General features: G+C 43.8%; 1 protein-coding gene across 1 annotated transcript; it reads left to right on the top strand.

The window, feature by feature from the left end:
• The first annotated feature begins 144 nt into the window (after positions 1–144).
• MDH1 (malate dehydrogenase 1) lies at positions 145–23,346 on the top strand. Its single transcript, XM_073339534.2, has 9 exons — positions 145–313; positions 14,555–14,653; positions 15,753–15,849; positions 16,734–16,909; positions 18,338–18,460; positions 18,619–18,795; positions 21,567–21,680; positions 21,938–22,027; positions 22,687–23,346. The coding sequence occupies exons 1-9, from the start codon at positions 311–313 to the stop codon at positions 22,810–22,812; spliced, it is 1,005 nt and encodes a 334-aa protein (XP_073195635.1). The 5' UTR covers positions 145–310; the 3' UTR covers positions 22,813–23,346.
• Positions 23,347–23,984: the final 638 nt, after the last annotated feature.

Raw genomic sequence — 23,984 nt, 5'->3', positions numbered from 1 at the left:
AGGTGGAAAGAGACTGGGCACGAGCTACTGTAAGCGGCAGCGAGGCTGTCCCGGCGCATGCTGGGAGCTGTAGTACTCCCAAGACTGAGACTGAACGGAACGTGCGGAGAGCCGGGTGGACAGAGACTACAGCACCCAGGCGGCTGCGCGGCGAGGGGCGGCCCGTTGGGATCAGCCCCCTCCTTCTCCCGCTTAATACCTTCAGCGCCGTGCGTGGGACTGCTGCTACTGCCGTCGGCGCCTTAGCTGTGCTTAGAGGTGACCCTGAGGCTAGACAGCGACACAGCCGGACACGCCGCTTCGCCTAGCCATGGTCAGTACCGCTCGGCCTGCGGGGGATACGAAGCTCCCCCTCCCTCTGGAGAATATGGTGGTAACCCCTGCTCCCCCTCCGTACGTGTGAGAGGGTAACCCCTACATGTGGTGAGGGCCTGGGGTGCAGATCCCTCCCGCACCCCCGCTCTGTGTATGCGGGAGATCTGTACCCCTTACCTGGAGTGAGGGCTTGGGATGCAGATCCCCCTCCCTGTGTGGGTGAGGGCCTGGGGTACAGATTCCCCTCCCCGTGTACGTGGGAGACCTGTACCCCCTACCTGGGGTGAGGGCGGGGGTACAGAGCCCCCAACGCCCGCTGATATGTGTGTGTGTGTGTGTCGGGGGGGGGGGAGGTGACCCTGTGCAGTTCCTGGTGGGACGGGGGCGTGAGCGGAGTCTGTAGCCTGCGCCCGTCCTTGGCAGGAGGGTCGGGGGGTAGGGCGAGCAGAAGGGGCCCCGGGACCGGGCGGCCCCGTTTATCGGTCAGGCGCCATCGTTCCTATGCTGGGGTGACCCCTTATCCTTGCAGCAGAGGACACGGAGCCCGCAGCCTGGGCCGGAGCCCGGAGTGGTTCCCGAACGCTGCAGGCTGGGGCGCTTGCCGCGGGCACGTCGGCGTGAGCAGTGGCTGTGGACAGAGCTGCCAGCTGTTGGGTAAAATCTTGGTGTGGTTTTATAGAAACCGTCTGTTAATCGCGGGAGTGCGGGAGGGGAAGTGGGTGACGTCGCTTTTCGTAGTGTCTCGAGGTGACTTTGAAAGTGTTCTCCAGTGGGTTATTGTGGAAGCAGTGCACCTGAGTCTCAAACTGTTCCAGCCAGGGGTGCATGTCTGCTGCAGCATTCAAACTAGCAATTATAATTCATTGTTTTTCATAAAGTGCTGTATCCTGATCTAGAAGGTCCCATCCTGATCTAGAATGTCACCGGTCATGGGGATTATATGGCATTCTTCTCTGTGTTACTTTCCAGTTCCTTTTCTGTTCAAGCTGTGTGACTTAGGCAGGTTAGAACATCAGGGACTTCAGGAGGTCATCTAGTCCAACCCCCTGCTCAAAGCAGGACCAATCCCAAATGGTCCCCTCAAGGATTGAACTCACAACCCTGGGTTTAGCAGGCCAATGCTCAAACCACTGAGCTATCCCTCCCCCCGAAATGATGGGATGGGAAGGGATGGGATGGGCGCTGGAACTAATCCCAGACACTAGCCCTGGATTTCAATTGCATTTCTTCTTCTTATGGTAATAGTGAAATGGTTGAGTTGAAAAGCTGTTTTGCTTGGAAAGGCCTGAAATATAAACATTTTCCTTTCCCTGTTAAAATAAAAGGAGTACTTGTGGCACCTTAGAGACAAACCAATTTATTTGAGCATAAGCTTTCGTGAGCTACAGCTCACTTCATCGGATGCATACTGTGGAAAAGCTCCTTTTCTTTTTGCGAATACTGACTAACACGGCTATTACTCTGAAATCTGTTAAAATAGGTGTTAGTGATGTCACTAAAAGCATTGTAAGGAGCTATATTCATTACACTGCTTCTGTCCTTTCTGGTGTAACAATAAGGCGCACGCTGCCTGTGCTCTGGCCTTAAGTTTTAAGTCACTTCCATTTCCTATGTATGATGCATCTAGAAATTTGTTCACTTTAAATGTGTAAAGTGATGTGATATTGCTTGCTGTGGCATGTATAAATTACTTGCTTCCTGTCACTATCCAATGTATATACGGAGATAATCCTTCTTCCATCTCTAGTAATGGATTTATTTTTTGTTTTGCCCCTCATGTCTTCCTTGACCCTAAATCCTGCTCTTCAATTCCAGATTTTTCTACCCCACTCTTGTTTTATTTGTGTATCTAAAATGCTACTCTAGTGATGTCTAGTCCCTGGAGAACCTTATCGTTTTGATTTCACGTTCACTACTCCAGTCATGTCAATTCAGGATGTTCCCAATCCCATTTAGCATTAGGGACGACAGTTTTGAAATTTCTGAAAACCGAGTCCCCCATGATTTGGTATAATTGCCATTAGCCAAATCCTCATGTGAACAACGCTCATGTTTAGGAGCACCTATCTCAACTTCCATTTTAAAGGAACGGACTGGGGAACATTACATCGGTACAGTACTTGCACATAGCTAATAACTTCAAGTGCTAAATTGTCTCACAACTCTCTGAAATGTATCAGAATGCAGTTTTCTCAACTAATTCCTCTACTCAAATGTGGAAAGGACAGAATAAAAGTCTGAGACAAGGTGACTAAGGCAGTATCTCTTATTGGAACAAATTTGTTGGTGAAAGAAATGAGAAGACCTCTGTAGAGCTCAAAAGTGTATCTCTTTTATTGGACCAACTTCTGTTGGTGAAAGATATTCCCTCGTGCACCTTGTTTTTCTCCTATATGGGACCAGCACAGCTACTGTGCGACTTCAAATGAGTTGGTCTGTCAGCCAAGTCTTATTGGTCTGATATCTGACTCTTAAGCTTTCAGCTTCAGTAATATTGATTACTTATAGTTTTAAAATGTTTTATCAAGCAAGGTGGGTTACTGCTAACACTTGAACTGTGCATGGACTACTGTCCTCTTAATCCCACTTTCCTGGATGTTGTAAAGCAAGGTACGTTATCACAGTTAGTAATTAAGTTACGGATTTTGTAACACAGTCCACCTCTGTGTAGGTAGGATATAGTTCTTCTGCCCCCTCCCTTGCCTCCTACTGACAGAGGACAATCTGATATTAATTTGATACTATCCTTTGTAACTACCTGCAGCATAGCTAGCTTATTTGTTTTGTTAAATAGTACTGTATCCAGCAAGTTTGAGAAGTCCTAAATCTGTTAAAATTGAAGGTGTTATACTTTGCAAAAGATACTAATTAAGGCAATAAGCACTTATGTAAAAGTACGGCGGGGAAGGGAATAAATGGTGCTGATGTCAGTCTCCAGGTTTGAGATTGAAAGCTTGTGCTCTATAACCAAGTATTCTTTTAAAAAAGGCTATTTTAATATATTTTCCTCCCCTTCAGAATTCTACTTATGTTGTCTTTTGAAGCTATCTGAGGATGTAGAGGTCCTGTACACGCGAATACAATGAAACAGTTTATTTTTCCACCCTTTCTCTTGTAGAGAACTAAATATTCCATACCCTTTCCTGGCTCTCTTCCACACTTTTTGAATTTGACAGGGGAGATATAAATAGCTTCAAAATATGTTAATTGAACTTATTCTATATATTTCATGTTACAAACTCTAAAAACTGGCAACCACTAAAGGTCACTGCTCTAGTTACCAGAACATGAAAGCATTTTTATTAAAGTTCAGTATAGGAGCCAAGTCACAGATTAAAATGACTGCCCTATGTACCTAAGGTTCCTTTCTGAAAGAATGGGCCTACATGTAAAGGGACATGATCATCTTGACATCTAGCAAGTTTAAAGCAAAACTGATTTTAAAAGTAGCTTCAGTGGCTCAGTGCTGCTATATCTTGCCATTTTTGTGATTAAAACAAATCACAATATTTAGTGGTTGTTTTTAACTCCCTAGCTCCTGACTCTAGAGACCATGTGCATGAAAACCTGTTTTTGTCTAACAAATAAAAAACCTCTAATACTCGTTGCAGAGAAGAAGCTTGAATACATGAAGTGAGTGCATTCTACAGGGTCAACCTAGACAGCTAATAAACAGTTAATAAAATAGTAAAAGCTAATAAAAATAATAAAATAAAATTAATGAGACAATTTAGAAGTAGTAATGGCTTAAGCCAGTTATGGTGTTTTTCTTCTTCTCTTTTTTTTTTTTTTTTGTGGAGGGTGGGGACGACAGTAACTCCATGATTTTTACAACCTTGTTTGATAATACTGGGTGCTACAATTGCCTCAAACCTGCAAGCCAATTTTTGTGGCATTCTCATTTTACTATGCAAGTCTTGTGTCTCCTGTTGCTGTGTTAAAGACCTACCTGTGCAAACTGATTCTAAAGGGGAAATGGTTGAAACTGACTGGATAGAGTAAAATAAAAATTATTTAATCTATTAAATTTCCTTAAGCGTTGCTTGTAACACTAATGGGGTGGGGGGAAAACACACCTGATTTGCTGAAGTGTTACAATCCAGAGAAACAGTGCCAACCCCCCTTTCCCCCAATAAAACAGGACAGCACCATCATTTAAGTTGGAAGTCACGCTTTCATTTTGCAGAAGTGCAGTATTACTAACTTCTCCCCTAAATTAAACTATAACTAATTTGAAGTGATGAAAAGCGAGTGTAGGGGAACACAATCTTAGTGTGCCAGTGTTGCATGTTGTTCCATTTCAAGACCGGTTCAAGATGGTTTGTAAATGTTCGTGTAATTGAGTGATAAGTTCATTTTTCATTGTTTTTTACAACTGTCTCTTTTTTTATCACAACTAGCAGAAAGATCATCATTTCACTTATTCTGACAGAAAACAGATCCCCTTCAGAAACATCTTGGTGAAGACTAAATTTTTAACATCTGGTACAAAGCAGACTTCTCAGGTTACATAATGCTAACTCACTTGTACAGTTCTGTCATCTAGCCAGATTCATGATTCTGTGATCAAAGAACATGTAAAACGCTGCTTCTCTATCCTATGGTTGTGTAATATAGCCATCATTCTTGGAATGGTTTGTTTTGTGTTTTTTTTTGTTCCCTTTTCCCCAAAAATTCCAACACCTTCAAGACTTGTAGTAACAAGAATTGAGAGCTTAACCTCACATGCTACAAAACAGGAAACCTTCAAAGGACAGATTTTTGATATGTAACAGTGAGTTGACTTTTTCAAAAAGTCAATTTGATGACTTAAGTTTAACAATACACAATTACTATAGGAGTGACTAACTCAACTTGTTTATACCTTGGAGTCCTAATAGTCTAACCTCCTAATTTTTGCTGTTTTCATTTTATAAAATGAAACTAGATAACCATAAAATGAGGCTATCTAACACCAGCATGATGCCATAGTGCTTGGATTCTGAATACTTTACAGGGAATACAGTTAAATCCAGAAGCTGATTTCATTAGGAAATCCACAAAAGCTTCTCTAGGGTGGTAACTCAGCCCTGACTCCCAAACTGGGATTTTATTATCTTCACAAGGCCTGCTCTAAATTTAAAAGTTCAGCTACATACCTATGCTGGTAAGGGATGTGCCTCTTTGCTCTGGTGTAGCTGAGTCAGTAAAAGCTCTAGTGTAGAAGCATTTATACCACTATATCTTGTGGGTACAGCCCTACCAAATTCACAGCCATGAAAAAATGCATCATGGACCATAAAATCTGGTCTTTTGTGTGCTTTTACCTGGTACTATACAGATTTCACGGGGGAGACCAACGTTTCTCAAATTGGGAGTCCTGACCCAAAAGGGAGTTGCGTGGGGCGGGGAGGGTCACAGTATTGCCACCCTTACTTCTGCGCCGCCTTCGGAGCTGGGTGGCCGGAGAGTGGCGGCTGCTGACTGAGGCAGCACAGAAGCAGCAGCCGCCCAGCTCTGAAGGCACTGCCAGCAGCAGTGCAGAAGTAAGGGCAGCAGTACCACAACCTCCCTCCCACCCCCCACAATAACCCTGTGACACTCGTCCCCTCCCCACCCAAACTCCTTTTTGGGTCAGGACTCCTACAATTACAACACTGTGAATTTTCATATTTAAATAGCTGAAATCATGAAATTTATTATTTTTAAAATCCTGTGACTGTGAAATTGACCAAAATGGACCATGAATTTGAGAGGGCCCTACTTTTGGGAACCATCATAAGCTATACTAGTATGGTGATGGAGGGCTTGTCTACACTTATCGGGGAATCAACACGCAGTGATCGATGCGTCAAATCAACTGGAGATCACTCTCCTGTCGACTCCTGTACTCCACATGAACGAGAATTACAACAATTAAGGATTTTGATATTGCAAATCTTGTCCCACCATTTGACCCTATAAACAGACTGAAGACAGGAATCTTGATCAGTGCTGTATGCACAATTGTGGCGGTGACTGTCCATGTCTCATAACCGAATAGAAGTGTTGTAAGACGTTTAGCTTAGTACGTACTTTTGATGCCCCTGTCATTCCATAGGACGTGTGACAGCATTCCAGATGCAGAGCTGGCTTTGGCTATGCGATGGATAATCTCATCAATTGTGACTGCATAATCCCTAGATAGCAAAATTTCTCCATGGACTGGAACGGTGTTGTTTTTAATAATTGCGTAGACATTCTCCAAAACTGGTTGGTACAGTACTTCTGTTTTCTTTAGGCTGATGGTGAAACCAAAATGAATGACTGCACAAGCCAAGTGATCAGTTATAAACTGAATGTCCTGCATCGAGTAAGCAACCATTGCACAATCAGCCAAAAAATAAAAAGCTGCTTACTGAGTAAATCTGCAACTTTCATGCAAGCATGAAAGCATTGCAGATTGAAAAACTTCCCATCAGTGTGGATTTAGATAAATACTCTTCTGTCAATCTCATTAAATGTATCCATAAGCATAGCTCTTAAAAGGATGGAAAAGAGTGTGGGAGCCAGCACTTGACTTTGGTGCCACTGGTGACTGGAAAAGGTTCTGATAATCTCGCCATTTTCCACCACACTGGCCATCTTCCCATCATGGAAGCACCAAATGACAGAAAAAACTCTACAGGGCATCCAAACATGAACAAAATTTTCCTGAGTGCCTTGCGATTTAGAGTCTAAAGCTTTAGCTGAGTCGACAAAGAGCATGGTTTTGCTCCGTGCACTCTGCCTGAATCTGATTGGCTGTGAAGATCATGTCTCTGCTGCCCCATACAGACAGAAATCCATACTGAGATTTGAGGAGGACAGCTAGGTCTTTTTACTAATTCTTGGCTGGATTTTAAGTTTTTCCCAGCAACAGGGAAATGCCACAGTAAGTATCAGTTTGCCCTATCCCCCTTCTATTTATAGAGGTGGACAATATTGGCATCCTTAAAATCCTGTGGCAGTGACTCTTGCTCCCAGATAATGCAGAAGAGCCGTGTGAGGTGCATTGGAGTGTGGTAGCCACCCAGCTTGTAGATATTTTCTGGAATGTCATCTAGTCCATGTGCTTTCCCTTTTGACAACTGCTTGATTGCAGTTATAGTGTCATAAATTGGGGGCTAGTATAAGCTAGTCTTTCAGTGAACATTGTGGAAGAGCATTTGGAAGGGTGATTGAGATGCCAAATGAAATGTTGCATCCATTGGCCAAGTATTTCTTTTTGTCAATTAAGAGTCTGTTGCTGTCTGGGGCTCATATAGAGATATTCTGTTGTACCTCAGTCCATACACAGCACAAAGGCAAGCAAAAAAGCATTTGGTATTTTTGCAGTCTTCTGCTAGTTGTAATTCTACCAGTTCCTTTTTCCACTAATGGTTTTTCATTTGCTCAAGTCTGTTTTAATCAATGATGTGCAGTCTTCCTAGCTGCAGAATCCTTGTCTGCTGTGTAGACTTGGAGGGAAACATGTGGTGAGTTCAAGAACTGACATTCTCATCAAATAAGTCCTGATGTTTCCTTTTTAATATAGCTGAGAACTTCAGCAGACATTGTTTTTTCCACACTGTCTCAGCATCCACTAAGGCTTCTGTAACTGAGGGAAATGCTTCCATGTGTTTGCTGGAATTCAGAACTGTCACAATTTTCCAGACTTGAAATTCTGATTTTTTTTTTTCATTATTTTTTTTTTCTTCCCTGGCTTGATTTGTTGTCTGTTGCTTGAGAGCAATATGGAGGGACACTGTACCTCTCAGGAGGCAAGTGAGCTGTAAATCATGGAGAGCTCTTAATCAGATGATGTTGATGATCATGGGCTAGTGTTTTGAATAAGGATGCATCCAGGTTGTCTTAGGGTATCTCTAAACTATGAAATTAGGTTGAATTTATAGAAGTCGGTTTTTTAGAAATTGGTTTTATATATTCATGTGTGTGTCCCGACAGAAAATGCTCTAAGTGCATTAACTCAGCGGAGTGCTTCCACAGTACCGAGGCAAGTGTCAACTTCCGGAGTGTTGCACTGTGAGTAGCTATCCCACAGTACCTGCAGTCTCCGCTGCCCATTGGAATTCTGGGTTGAGATCCCAATGCCTGATGGGGCTAAAATATTGTCGTGGGTGGTTCTGGGTACATATCATCAGGCCCCCGTTCTCTCCCTCCCTCCCTCCCCTCCGTGAAAGCAGCAGCAGACAATCGTTTTGCGCCTTTTTTCTTGAGTTACCTGTGCAGACACCATACCACGGCAAGCATGGAGTCCGCTCAGCTCACTGTCACCGTATGTCTCCTGGGTGCTGGCAGACGTGGTACTGCATTGCTACACAGCAGCATCAACCCATTGCCTTGTGGCAGCAGACGGTACAGTAGGACTGGTAGCCGTCATCGTCATGTCGGAGGTGCTCCTGGCCACGTAGGCCAGGAGCACCTGGGCAGACATGGGCTCAGGGACTAAATTTGGAGTGACTTGACCAGGTCATTCTCTTTAGTCCTGCAGTCAGTCCTATTGAACCATCTTATGGTGAGCAGGCAGGCGATAAGGATTGCTAGCAGTCCTACTGTACCATCTTCTGCCAGGCAGGCAAGAGATGAGGATGCCTTGCAGTCCTTCTGCACCATCTGCCAGCCAAAGATGTAAAAGATAGATGGAGTGGAGCAAAACAAGAAATAGACCAGATTTGTTTTGTACTCATTTGCTTCCCCCCCACCCCCCGTCTAGGGGACTCATTCCTCTAGGTCACACTGCAGTCACTCATAGAGAAGGTGTAGCGAGGTAAATCTAGCCATGCATCAATCAGAGGCCAGACCAATCTGCTTGTTCCAATAAGAACAATTACTTAGGTGCACCATTTCTTATTGGAACCCTCTGTGAAGTCCTGCCTGAAATACTCATTGATGTAAAGCCACCCTCTTTGTTGATTTTAATTCCCTGTAAGCCAACCCTGTAAGCCATGTTGTCAGTTGCCCCTCCCTCCGTCAGAGCAACGGCAGACAATCGTTCTGCGCCTTTTTTCTGTGCGGACGCCATACCAAGGCAAGCATGGAGGCTGTTCAGCTCACTTTGGCAATTAGGAGCACATTAAACATGACACGCATTTATCCAGTAGTATATGCAGCACTAGAACCTGACAGAGCGATACCGGGCGAGGAGGCGACGTCAGTGCGGTCACGTGAGTGATCAGGACATGGACACAGATTTCTCTGAAAGCATGGGCCCTGCCAGTGCATGCATCATGGTGCTAATGGGGCAGGTTCATGCTATGGAACGCCGATTCTGAGCTCGGGAAAGAAGCACAGACTGGTGGGACCGCATAGTGTTGCAGGTCTGGGATGATTCCCAGTGGCTGCGAAACTTTCGCATGCGTAAGGGCACTTTCCTGGAACTTTGTGACTTGCTTTCCCCCTGCCCTGAAGTGCATGAATACCAAGATGAGAGCAGCCCTCACAGTTCACAAGCAAGTGGCGATAGCCCTGTGGAAGCTTGCAATGCCAGACAGCTACCGGTCAGTTGGGAATCAATTTGGAGTGCGCAAATCTACTGTTGGGGCTGCTGTGATGCAAGTAGCCCACGCAATCAAAGATCTGCTGATATCAAGGGTAGTGACCCTGGGAAATGTGCAGGTCATAGTGGATGGCTTTGCTGCAATGGGATTCCCTAACTGTGGTGGGGCCATAGACGGAACCCATATCCCTATCTTGGCACTGGAACACCAAGCCGGCAAGTACATAAACCGCAAGGGGTATTTTTCGATAGTGCTGCAAGCTCTGGTGGATCACAAGGGACGTTTCACCAACATCAACGTGGGATGGCCGGGAAAGGTACATGACGCTCGCATCTTCAGGAACTCTGGTCTGTTTCAAAAGCTGCAGGAAGGGACTTTATTCCCAGACCAGAAAATAACTGTTGGGGATGTTGAAATGCCTATATGTATCCTTGGGGACCCAGCCTACCCCTTAATGCCATGGCTCATGAAGCCGTACACAGGCAGCCTGGACAGTAGTCAGGAGCTGTTCAACTACAGGCTGAGCAAGTGCAGAATGGTGGTAGAATGTGCATTTGGACGTTTAAAGGCGTGCTGGCGCAGTTTACTGACTCGCTTAGACCTCAGCGAAACCAATATTCCCACTGTTATTACTGCTTGTTGTGCGCTCCACAATATCTGTGAGAGTAAGGGGGAGACGTTTATGGCGGGGTGGGAGGTTGAGGCAAATCTCCTGGCTGCTGGTTACACGCAGCCAGACAGCAGGGCAGTTAGAAGAGCACAACTCCCCCCTTCCCCCCCCGGCCCTTGGTTCACTCTACTTCCCTGTAAGCTAACCACTCTCCCCTCCTCCCTTCGATCACGGCTTGCAGAGGCAATAAAGTCATTGTTGCGTCACATTCATGCATTTTTTTTATTCATTCATCACACAAATAGGGAGATGACTACCAAGTTAGCCCAGGACGGGTGGTGGAGGAGGGAAGGAAAATGCCACACAGCACTTCAAAAGTTTACAACTTTCAAATTTACTGAATGCCAGCCTTCTGTTTTTTGGGCAATCCTCTGTGATGGAGTGGCAGGTTGGCCAGAGGCCCCCCCCCACCGCGTTCTTGGGCATCTGGGTGTGGAGGCTATGGAACTTGGGGAGGAGGGCGGTTGGTTACACAGGGGCTGTAGTGGCAGTCTGTGCTCCAGCTGCCTTTGCTGCAGCTCAACCATACCCTGGAGCATACTGGTTTGATCCTCCAGCAGCCTCAGCATTGAATCCTGCCTCCTCTCATCACGCTGCCGCCACATTTGAGCTTCAGCCCTGTCTTCAGCCCGCCACCTCTCCTCTCGGTCATTTTGTGCTTTCCTGCACTCTGACATTATTTGCCTCCACGCATTCGTCTGTGCTCTGTCAGTGGGGGAGGACAGCATGAGCTCAGAACATTTCATCTCGAGTGCGTGTTTTTTTTTTTTTTCTTTCTAATCTTCACTAGCCTCTGGGAAGGAGAAGATCCTGTGATCATTGAAACACATGCAGCTGGTGGAGGAAAAAAAAGGGACAGCGGTATTTAAAAAGACACATTTTATAAAACAGTGGCTACACTCTTTCAGGGTAAACCTTGCTGTTAACATTACATACATAGCACATGTGCTTTCATTACAAGGTTGCATTTTGCCTCCCGCCACCGCATGGCTACCCGCTCCCCGTGGCTAACAGCGGGGAACATTTCTGTTTAGCCACAGGCAAACAGCCCAGCAGGAACGGGCTCCTCTGAGTGTCCCCTGAAGAAAAGCACCCTATTTCAACCAGGTGACCATGAATGATATCTCACTCTCCTGAGGATAACACAGAGATAAAGAACGGATGTTGTTTGAACGCCAGCAAACGTACACTGCAATGCTTTGTTGTACAATGATTCCCGAGTACGTGTTACTGGCCTGGAGTGGTAAAGCATCCTACCATGGAGGACGCAATAAGGCTGCCCTCCCCTGAAACCTTTTGCAAAGGCTTTGGGAGTACATCCAGGAGAGCCACGAATGCCAGGGCAAAGTAATCCTTTCACATGCTTGCTTTTAAACCATGTATAGTATTTTAAAAGGTACACTCACCAGAGGTCCCTTCTCCGCCTGCTGGGTCCAGGAGGCAGCCTTGGGTGGGTTCAGAGGGTACTGGCTCCAGGTCCAGGGTGAGAAACAGTTCTGGCTGTCGGGAAAACCGGTTTCTCCGCTTGCTTGCTGTGAGCTATCTACAACCTCCTCATCATCTTCTTCGTCCCCAAAACCTGCTTCCGTGTTGCCTCCATCTCCATTGAAGGAGTCAAACAACACAGCTGGGGTAGTGGTGGCTGAACCCCCTAAAATGGCATGCAGCTCATCATAGAAGCGGCATGTTTGGGGCTCTGACCCGGAGTGGCCATTCGCCTCTCTGGTTTTCTGGTAGTCTTGCCTCAGCTCCTTAAGTTTCACGCAGCACTGCTTCGGGTCCCAGTTATGGCCTCTGTCCTTCATGCCCTGGGAGATTTTGACAAAGGTTTTGGCATTTCGAAAACTGGAACAGAGTTCTGATAGCACGGATTCCTCTCCCCATACAGCGATCAGATCCCATACCTTCCGTTCAGTCCATGCTGGAGCTCTTTTGCAATTCTGGGACTCCATCATGGTCACCTGCAGCTTGCCATGCTGGCCAAACAGGAAATGAGATTCAAAAGTTTGCAGTTCTTTTCCTGTCTACCTGGCCAGTGCATCTGAGTTGAGAGCGCTGTCCAGAGCGGTCACAATGGAGCACTCTGGTGTAGCTCCTGGAGGCCAATACTGTCAAATTGTCCACAGTACCCCAAATTTGACCCGGCAAGGCCAATTTAAGCGCTAATCCACTTGTCAGGGGTGGAGTAAGGAAATCGATTTTAAGAGCCCTTTAAGTCGAAATAAGGGCTTCATCGTGTGGACGGGTGCAGGTTTAGGTCGAATTTAACAGCGTTAAATCGATGTAAAGTCCTAGTGTAGACCAGGGCTTATACTTGTTGGCCTGTTTAAACAGTGTATTGATGATGATGATGATGAGGTCGTACGTGTTGCATTTGGAAAGTAGTAGTAAGCTGCTAGAGTTTGTGTTACCAACTCCATTACTAACTGTCTGGATCACCTTTCTTGGGCATCGTCATAATTGGTATAAGTACTTTCATATCCATATAAATGTTCACACTAGAGTTTTTTTGCCAGCGTAACCATACAAACAAAACCTTCCTAGTGTAAACAAGCTCTAAAAGAGGTCTTGCTCTTTTCATCCTTGGTATTTTTCACACTTGCAGATATGGCAGCTTAACCTCAAACCCCAGAGATTGGTTTGAGGCTGTATGAGAACTTGACATAACACACACGACCCTTTCCTCGGCCTCTGGATATTGGGAGGGGGAGGATTCTTGGGCAGTGAAAAACAGTATACACACCAGCCTTTTGCCTACTGCTTTATTTAATAAGAATGGCCATACTGGGTCATATCAATGGTCCATCTAGCCCAGTATACAGTCTTCCAACAGTGGCCATTCCCTCTGGGGCACCTGGCATTGAACAGAACATGTAATCATCAAGTGATCCATCCCGTCACCCATTCCTAGCCTGTGGCAAACAGAGGCTAGGGACACCATCCCTGCCCATCCTGGCTAATAGCCATTGATGGACCTATCCTCCATGAACTTACCTAGTTCTTTTCTGAACCCTGTTATAGTCTTGGCCTTCACAACATCCTCTGGCAAAGAGTTCCACAGACTGACTATGCATAATGTGGAAAAAATACTTCCTTTTTGTTTTTAAATCTGCTGCCTATTTCATTTGCTGACCCTTAGTTCTTGTGTTATAAGAAGGAGTAAATTCTTCCTTATTTACTTTCTCCACACCAATCATGGTTTTTTAGTTGTCTCTTTTTCAAGTTGAGATGGGGTGACCACATCTGCACCCAGTATTCAAGATGTAGGCGTGCCATGGATTTATATAGAGGCAATATGATATTTTCTGTTTTTATTATCTGTTAATGATTCCCAACATTCTGTTCGCTTCTTTGACTGCTGCTGCACACTGAGTGGATGTTTTCAGAGAACTATCCACCATGATTCCAAGATCTTTCTTGAGCATATCACTTGAACTGCTACATAACTTTTTAGTTGGTGTCCTATTTACAGTTCCATCAGATAGCTAGGTTTGCAGTATTCTACAAATCCCCACTTGCAAGTAAATCTGCACATTAATGAGAGCAGTCTAATATAGTGTGATGTAATTCTACGCTGCATATTCTGCCAATCTTCTGAAGACTTGTGCAGGCTCTCCAATAAGTCTGAAGCATAAAAGCTACATAGTAGTCTAATGGAATTTTGTGACTCTGTATTTGAAGTGCCTATGCTTTAAAAAGGCAGTATTTTTCCCCATACATTAAATCGTTCTGGTCTTCATTTAAAATACTCCATCACTCTCTTCCATACAAAGTGCAAACAAGCCTTGGAATATTTCCAGTTCTGGGGTTTCAAGTTGCAGCTTTTTGGCTACCTTTCTGCAGGTCTGGTCTGCTCCCAGAAGAGATTTGGGAGTGCAGCTATTGGTTTGAAAGAGCAGCAGAATCCTAGGAGCTGACCCTGTGCTGGGTTTTTGCACATGCTTCGCATCCAGAAGTATTAAATATTTGAATGCTCTTTCTACAATAACTGCTGAAAATGCTTAATGGCTCTCTAATCAGGGAAAACTATATTACCAGCAATGTATTAGCTAAGTCTGTCTTTCTTTTACAGTCTGAACCAATTAGAGTCCTAGTGACTGGAGCTGCTGGTCAGATCGCCTATTCTCTGCTCTACAGCATTGCCAAGGGAGATGTCCTTGGCAAAGAACAGGTAATGGTTAAACTGAACTGTCACATGTCTTGTTCAACAGTATTGAAGAAACTAGAATCTGTAAAATCTCTTGATAAACTTGGAGTTAAGTTTTCCTGTGAGCCTTCACATTTCATGCAAAGACATAAGTTACTGTTTTAAGTGTAGGGTTGCCAACCCTCCTGATTTTTGCCGGGAGTCACCCAGTATTGGGCTCTATCTCCCGGAGGCTACTGAAGCCAAACGGGGAGATTTTAGGCCGTCAAAAGTCCAGCAGCGCAGTGGGACTAAGGCAGGCTCCCTGGCCCCATGCCGCTCCAAGAAGTGGCCAGCATGTCCCTGTGGTCCCTGGGAGGTGGACGGGGGTCTCCGTGTGCTGCCTGCACCCCAAGCACAGACTCCACAGCTCCCATTGACCAGGAACTGCGGCCACTGGGAGCTGCAGGGGTGATACCTGCAGGCAGAGGCAGTGCACAGAGCCCCCTGGCTCTCGCTCTCCCTCTTCTCTCCTCCCTCCCCACCCACCCCAAGATGCAGGCATGTGCTGGCCGCTTCCAGGAACAGTGCAGGGCCAGGGCAGGCAAGGAGCCTGCCTTACCCCCATTGTACCGCCAACCAGCTGGAACCCGCACCCCAGCCCTGAGCCCCCTCCCAGAGCCTGCACCTGCTGCCTGAGCACCTTCCAACACCCAAACTCCCTCCCAGAGCTTGCACCCCAATTCCCTGCCTCAGGCTCAGCCCAGAGCCCACACCCCCTCCTGCACCCCAACCCCCTGTGCCAGCCTGGTGAAAGGGAGTGAGCGACAGAGGGAGGGGAGATGGAGTGAGTGGGGCAGGGATAGGGTGTTTGGGTTTGTGTGATTAGACCGTTACCAACCCTAGCAGTGAGCCTGAAGAGAAGAAATAGAGCCTTGAGTTATTCTGCATCCTGGTTTTCATATGCATTTAATGCTGAATTGTGATGCTGCTGTTAGTCACTGTCTTAGTAAATGGGCTGTTATACGTTCCCATCTCTCCCAAAAGGTGATACTAACTAATATCTGGCTGCAGGAGGAAATAATTGGAAACCTGAAGCCTACACTTATTGTTCCATATGCTTTTAAATTACTTTGTTTTACAGCCTCTTGTTCTTATACTGTTGGATATCACTCCCATGATGACTGTACTGGATGGCGTAATGATGGAACTGCAAGACTGTGCCCTTCCGCTCCTGAGAGGTGACCAAAAGGAATACAGACTTTCTTAAAGTTAACTTAGCTTGATTAACTGCAAACTGTAAGAGAAATAGGATCAACTCTTCAGATACGGATGTAATACTTGCATATGTAAAATTGCTATTTGCATATGTAATGATTGGGAATTTGGTTTATACTATTTAAACCTTGAAAGTAAGATGGCAAACAGTTGGCTGCTTGAACTATCATGTCACAATGGGCCTCCTGGCCTAGTAGTGAAATAGCCTTGTCTTTTCTGATATGCCAGTCCTTTTTCTGAGGTTATAAAACACAAACTCTTAAAATCAAGTCATTTCTCAATTTTATCTTTATTTCAGTGATCAACTTGTGTAACAAATTCTGGATTCTCAAGTATAGTCTCTTGAGGTGGAAGAAAGTGAGCTAATGGGCAATGCTATAGTTATTATAGTAATGGTTTCAAATATCAGTTGATAAATAAAACTTCCCAGACTGTGTAGTTTTACTCAACCTTCTCCAGTGTGAATTGATATTGCTGGTTACTGAGGAAAGGAAAACTCATTTGGGTCATACACGAAAATCCAATGCTATTACATGGGTTGGAAGGGATGGGGAAGTGAGGAGTACTATGTACAGGGTACATCAAAGGGTACAGGCAAACAAATGATGCATAATTCATTCACGTTAGGAAGTTGCGAACACCCATCGACAACTTAGTGTAAGGAAAGAGCAGTAATTAAACTAGTAAAGATGGGCATTTGCTCTCTGGGTGTGTCTGTCACAGCTGCCTGTCTGATTAGTGCTTTAAATAGAAGATAGTCCAAAGAATAATTCCATTGATGTTGCCATAGAATTCCCCAAAAGATTGGTCTGTTACTAATTCTGTCTCTTCCCTCCTTTGCTTACAGAGGTCATTGCAACAGACAAGGAGGAGGTTGCATTTAAAGATCTTGATATAGCTGTTCTGGTTGGCTCCATGCCAAGGAGAGAGGGCATGGAGAGGAAAGATTTACTCAAAGCAAATGTGAAAATTTTTAAATCCCAGGGTGCAGCCTTGGACAAGTATGCTAAGAAGACGGTCAAGGTAATTCCAGTTAAAAAAATAAATAGTTTCTGTAAACTCTTTACCAAGCAACTTAAAGATCCCAGCAAGAGCTGTAGAGTAGTACCGATGTAGCATAAGGACAAATTTTGTTTTACGGAAGTCTTGCTTCTCAAATGCTCTGAATTGGCCAAAGCCTGAGTGGAGGCATCCTGTTAGACCCCCTAGTTGATCTAGGGAATGATCCCAGTCCATTCACTGAACCATGTTCTAGGTAGGAGTGTGTAGTGTCCTGCAGTTACTCTTCAGAGGTGAGGAGCAGTAGAGTGAGACAAGGTGGCCTCCTATCAAGATATCGCATGCAGATGAACAACCAGTTTACCGATGCAAACTTGGCTCCTATTTCATATGAATCTGTAGCTTTAATTTAGTGACTTCTGTATCAGTCAAAAGTCACAAAATAAAAAAAGGCTGTTTTAGATTTAGTTTTTAAAGTCACATTGGAGAGGTGGTTTTAAATGTCTTTCTTTCCAGTAGCTCAGGTACAATTAATAGAATCATGTGGCTTCCCTCCTACAGCTCCTAATCTCATACTCATGCTCCCACTGTGCTTTGTAACTGACTTTAATGCCTGCTTCCTCTGCTGATGAACTTCCAGCTGAGTCTACAGGGCTGTTGAGTGTTTTCTACAGTTGAAATAAAAATTAGCATCCGCTCTTACAGAGTAATGGGGAACTAAGAAGTTGGAATATCAAAAAGGGAAATATAAAAGCATGTCTCTAGATCCACTCACTAGATGGAGGCTGTATGGAGCTTGACACTGTTTTTTTTGTTTTGTTTTTGTTTTTTTTCATCAATTAATCTGTCCTTTTCATATTAAGAGAAACTGATTTAACTTGAGACACAGCATCTTACTTCAAATAGGCAACAATTCCTTCAGTCATAACTGATCATGTAAAGCAGTGTCATCTAGTAGAACTACCTTAAATGGGAAACTTTAATGGGGGGGTGGGGAGAGCAGAAAGCAAGCAAGCAAAGAGCTGACTAGTTTGTGTGTATAGTCCTTTTAATGTATTAAGAGATTGTGGGGGATTTTTGCGCGGCAGGGTAACTAGACTGGAGGTCAGTGGTGCTGACCTAAATACTGGTCTCCTTTATCATAGAGGCACTTGTGAAGAAGCATTTAAAAAGAACTGTTCTGTGATTCTATATTTATGATATTCTCTTGAGTGTATTCTTTTTTTTTTTTTTGATAAAGGACTTTCAGTTAGTGATGGTATACAATATGTTTAGGATTTAAACAAGACTTTTTGTCTTCATTTCTTGACAGTTTCTTTGGAGTAAAGCCTTTTCTTTACAAATGCTGAATGTTGTGTTTTCCCAGCTGAGGGAAATGAATTTGCAGAAACTGTAGCTTGGCTAAAAAGTTGACTTCTCTTCTTGTCCCACTCCCCTTCATTGCCTTCCTAGGTTGTGGTGGTAGGAAATCCAGCAAATACCAACTGCCTGATTGCTTCAAAGTCAGCTCCCTCAATACCAAAAGAAAACTTCAGCTGTCTAACTCGTTTGGACCACAACCGAGCTAAAGCCCAGGTAGGAAGAATCCATCCAGGGCTAGAAGACCTTCTTATGTCTGTCTTATAAAGAAATGTTTAAGCTCTCTCAGAAAGTAGTGTTATACTTAGATGTACTAAACACTTAAAGTGTAGCTGAAATTAGTCTGTTCCATGTCTTTTCTAAATTCAAATTAGATTGCTCTGAGACTTGGTGTAACTGCTAGTGATGTGAAGAATGTCATCATCTGGGGGAATCACTCCTCCACTCAGTACCCAGATGTTAACCATGCTAAGGTGAAAGTGCAAGGAAAGGAAGTTGGAGTTTATGAAGCTGTAAAAGATGACAGCTGGCTGAAGGGTGACTTTATCGTGGTAAGATTTTTCTGTTTGTTAATGATCTCTCAGTGTAACTGTACTATACTGTGCTCCTGTTGGACTAATTCTGACTCAGTGTAAAAAGCTAGTGTTAATATATACACCATGGAAATCTTATGGGAAACTTTAGCAAAGCAGATCTTCCAGTCCTACTAAAATGATTTGTCTTCAAATAGCTTGTCAGAATAATCCTATATTTGCATCTTTAAAATCTGTAGTCCTGTTCCTGTGGTGCTTTCTTTTGCATAAACCTAAATAAGTATGCTAACTGGATTTTTTTCTGCTGAAATGATCAACCGTGAAAGTTAATGTTGAGAGTCAAAATTGCTGCCACTGGGTATCCTCTGGTGTCCTAGCCTAGGAGAGGATAGTTCACTTTTTAGTAATTTTAGTCCAAAGAATTGGAAAAGCTCCCCTCTGAATATACTGATAATCACTTGGGGATGACAGTTTTTGAGTGTCTGTCTTTTTTTGTTTTTAAGGCTGCCATTTTTTAACTCAAGGATTCTGTGGTTTGACTGCTGAGCAGTGGTTCCCATAAAGAATTTGAATTGCCTGTGCTCCATAGGCTTTGCTACCTTCCAGCTTGTTTCTGGGTGCAGTTTAAATTTGTTTGGCCTATTAAACGAGTCCTTTGCTTGCTCTGTAAGGTTGTGAGGTCCGGTCCCTCTTTTCTAATTATACACTCTCAGTTGAGGTGCTGGAGTTCCTAGATTTAAACAGGAGGGCTTCAGTGCTGGATCCTTGACTCTGGCCTGCTGCACACAGTGGGGATGGGCCCTCATGGATATATCATATAGCTGGTCTGTTACATGTATGTGTGTGTCGTCTGAGGGGATAGTAAGACTGTTTAGAGGTGCTTGCTTCCTAGGGGATGAGTTGGGGTCTAACTAACTGGTACCGAGTCAGTGAACAAACTTTGGCTGTTATAAATATTGTACATGAATGAGACTTGCTTTTTACGTATACATTTCAGCAATTCGCTTAGTCTGACATAAGTGTCTTCGAAAAGAGACAGGGATCTTCAGGTACTATCAAATGACTCGATAGCATGTGAAATAAGTTCTATGTAATCTTTAAAGTTGCTTGATAGCTCATGTGGGACACACATGTTAAGTAATTCACTTCTAGTCTTCAGCTGGCCACTAAACTATAAATGTTCTGCCATAAATTAACCTATACATAAGGCCCTACTTAATTTGCGGTATTGTAGATTTTTGCAGTATTAGGCTTCCACCACAGTTTTGTCAGATGTGCGGCTGACAACAGGAGCCCCAGCCCTCAGACAGGCAGCTGAAAGTGGGAGCAGGTTTTTCCAAATTATTGCAAATAATAAAGGTCCATTATTTTTTTTCCACATCTTGTCTGAAACTGTCACAATTATTTGACAATCATCCTGCAATTCAAGTAGGGCCTTACCTATAAACTTTAAAAAAGCTTCAGTTACTGAACCGAAACGGTTACAGATCACCTGATGTGACGCTTGTGAAAGATCCTACATTGACAGCCCCGTAAGATAGGCTGCTAGCCACAAACCTGGTACAGCAAGAAACCTAGCACTGCCAGCCTCCCCAACCCTTCAGTGTGTGTCAGCCTTGACCCTTGCAGAACATTTCTAGGCTGTTAGCCTGTTCTACTTCAGTGTTACAGCTGCTTATTGGTAGGATTGTATATCTGCCATAATTCAACTGTGAACATCTTGCTCTCCAACTCTGAGGGTTTTTAGTGAAGACTATACAAAACTTTCTCCCATGACAATTACTCTTGGGGTATTTTTGTGCCAAAAACTTAAATTCTATGCACAATATTTTAAAATTCTGCATATTTGTCAAAACACCATATAATCATGCCAATTTCAATTATTTTTGGTAATTCATTTCAAAATACCTGTTATCAAGTATGTCTGTCTGTGTTGTTACAGACAACAAAAAAGATTCAGAAAATGTGTTTTGAAAAATTCCTTGCTAGGCATATGAATACAGAACTGAGTAATTCATTTAAACTACAATACAGAAACTTTTCCCACCTCCTTCAGAAGTGCAAAGGCTTGGGGGAGTCAGGGGTAATGGAGGAACTGCAGGAGAGGGAAATAATTGCTGGGAAGGAGCCTGGGAGTGAACCTTGAGAGTGTTGGGTATGGATGGGAGAAATATGGAACAGTGGGGGTGGGATTGTTGGTGAGCCTTTCCTATGCAAACCCTGGCTGATCCCAGCCTCTCCCATTCAGTCAGGCACATCTGCTCTGTCCCCATGTGTCCTTGTATCTCCCACTCCCCATTCAGCCTCTGGCTCAATATAGTTGCCCCACTAGCACCTGTCCCCCCCTCACTAGCCCGTCTGAACCCCAGTTTGTGTGACACACGCCCGCCCGCCCCCAGCAGCCTAATGTGTCCTGCTCTGTCTGTCCCTCCCATATCCTATGCCTCCTCATGGGCAGGGCCCTGTCAGGAAGTCAGCCTCTGCCCCGTCCCTCTCCACAGCTGACTGCTTCCTCCGATGAGCCAGCTGCCTTCTCTTTTGTCACCATATGAGCCTGTGGTGGGCAAAAGGTGTAAGTGCATCTTCCCTTCACCTCTCCATCAGAATTAATTCTGCGGGGGACATAAATTCTGCACTTGCACAGTGGGCAGAATTCCCCCAGCAGTAGTCTGTTAGCAGTAACTAGACAACAAAGCCACTGCTTGCTTGCTTGCTTAAACCTAGTGTCATTTATGGACTATATGCAAATGAGATGTCCAATTCTGGGGTTTTTTTTGTCTTTACTACAGACTGTTCAGCAACGTGGTGCAGCTGTTATTAAAGCCAGGAAGCTGTCCAGTGCAATGTCAGCTGCCAAAGCTATCTGTGACCATGTGAGGGACATCTGGTTTGGCACTCCAGAGGTAAATATTGCTATGGCACATTCAGAGGTGCTCATGACTAATCTCTTTAAACTTTTGTGTTTTTTAATGTCCTTCTGCACTGGGTAGATTAATCTGTCCAATCATCAGTGACCAAAGATATTACACACTTGGGACTATAACAAATGCAGCAAGGCTTTCTATAGTATAGACTTGGGGCGGGAGTTTCTATAAGAAATTAAATTTGTGCCCACTGTAATAGCAAGGAAATCTATTTATCACTAACTTTTTGTTTTCAGGGGGAATTTGTTTCCATGGGAGTCATTTCTGATGGAAATTCCTATGGTATCCCAGAGGATTTGCTCTATTCATTCCCTGTTGTAATCAAGGTAACTGCACTATTTAAATCTATCGAGGTTTAACTTTTGAAATGTCTTGAGTGGGAGGTTATATAGATTGCAGTGGTAGCATTTTAGGATTTGGATCATTGGTGCTGTGAAGCAGGCTTTCAACATACTTCTGCCTACTGAGAGATGCCCATTACACTCACTGTTCCATAATTTGGCAAATGAATATTGGATGGCCGCAGAAAATCGTAGTCTGAAGTGTAGGGAGAAGGAGGTAGAAAGAATACACTGCAACTAACCTTCTACACTGAATTTGAAGAAAAATATTAATGCTTTTAAGACTGCTCAGGTGAAAAGAAACTAGAGACATAAGTCCATCTGTTTCACAGTAAGCTTGTTTGGGGATATTTACATGTAAATTTACTGTTATCTTGTAACTTATCTAGAATGGGATTTCTCATTCAGGTGGCAAACTCTAGTCACTAAACTACATCAGACTTCGAGACACAGATCTGCTCCACACCATCACTTGGTTTCAGTTGGAGCAAGCATGTGTTCTAACACAATTTCTGGACCACAGATTAGCATTTGTGTTCAGAGGTGTCACTCGTTTCACTATAGTACCTAAACTATAGTGCAAAATTAGGTGCTGCTTTTAAACTGTACAAGACTTGTTCTCATACAGACTAACTTTCAAACAGGATAAAACCTGGAAGTTTGTTGAAGGTCTTCCTATTAATGACTTCTCCCGAGAGAAGATGGATCTGACTACAAAGGAGTTGATGGAAGAAAAGGAGACTGCTGTGGCATTTATTTCCAGTCCATGACTAGCTGGTCATCAAGGTTTAGAAAATCCCTTAAAAGCTGAAGAGTCTAAAAGTCGTCTGTAAATCTAGTAACCCATGCTATTGCTGTATTCAAGCTTTTGTTTTGTGGCAGTCATTCATTTTAAAGGTCACATGCTTATTGGTACACTTGTGCCTATTATCAAGAGTTCTTGGCAATTAAACATACAAGCGATTCAAAATCTGTTTCTCCCCCCCCCCCCAAAAAAAACCCATAACTGGTCAGTAATACATGTTTTCTGTATCTAATAGAGACTAGTAATTCAGTCTTGTTCAGAGATTGGCACTGGTGGCATTTGAATTATTATCTCGATCAGGGTTAACAGTCAAGTGGCTTAATATTAAAAGGAAGATAAAAATGCCAGTAGTTCTCCTTGAACTAATACTTTCCTATTTTAAAAATGCAAGAAGGAAATTAGTTGATGGATACAGAGCATGTACTGTTCATTCTGGTTACACTTCACTGTGTTTGTAATAGAAACATTAAAGGATGGTTAATTGCACAATGGATACCGATCACCTTTTCCCTGTCTTTTCTGACTTCTAAACCTACTTTTGCCTCTGTAAATTGTGTGATGGGCAGGATATCTCTCTGGGCAGCTCTATAACTGATGGTTTTGTACAAATATTCTCTTGTGTTCAACCTTGAGTTAAAGGGGCAGGGGAGAAGAGCAAAGCTTAGAAGGTATGGATATAGGCTACTACAGGTCTTTGGGAAGTCTTATTAATGATTTAGCACTTCCGTGTTGCTCTTTCCAACTAAAATACCCCTTTATTCTATTTGTGCTGTGGTTAGAAAAACAGACAGTTGAGTTTTGTCCTGGGATGGGTAAAAATTAGACATTCTAATTGGAGCTCAGGAGCTGCAGTAGTTCAGGACTAGAATACAGATACAGCAGATACCTAGAAACATGAAAGGACATCTGATACAACTGACAGATATTAGCTTAATAGGAAAAACTACTAATGTGTAATCGGGGTCAAGGTCCTGTGACAGACTCAAGCATTCAGGTGACATTGTTTTGCTTACCTTCATGTCTACCTTCTTTTAATCCCTGGCTACAGTACCCTGCTAACTAATGAAAGCAATTATTGTGAATGTACTAGTATCTCGCTGCCCTGCCGAACGGGTGTTTAGAGGACATAGGCAGCCA

Source organism: Lepidochelys kempii, chromosome 3, assembly GCF_965140285.1.
Source record: "Lepidochelys kempii isolate rLepKem1 chromosome 3, rLepKem1.hap1, whole genome shotgun sequence".
NCBI classification, from domain to species: Eukaryota; Metazoa; Chordata; order Testudines; family Cheloniidae; genus Lepidochelys; species Lepidochelys kempii.
The sequence above is the reverse complement of the archived record's forward strand: the minus strand, read 5'-3'. Positions and strand labels throughout refer to the sequence as shown.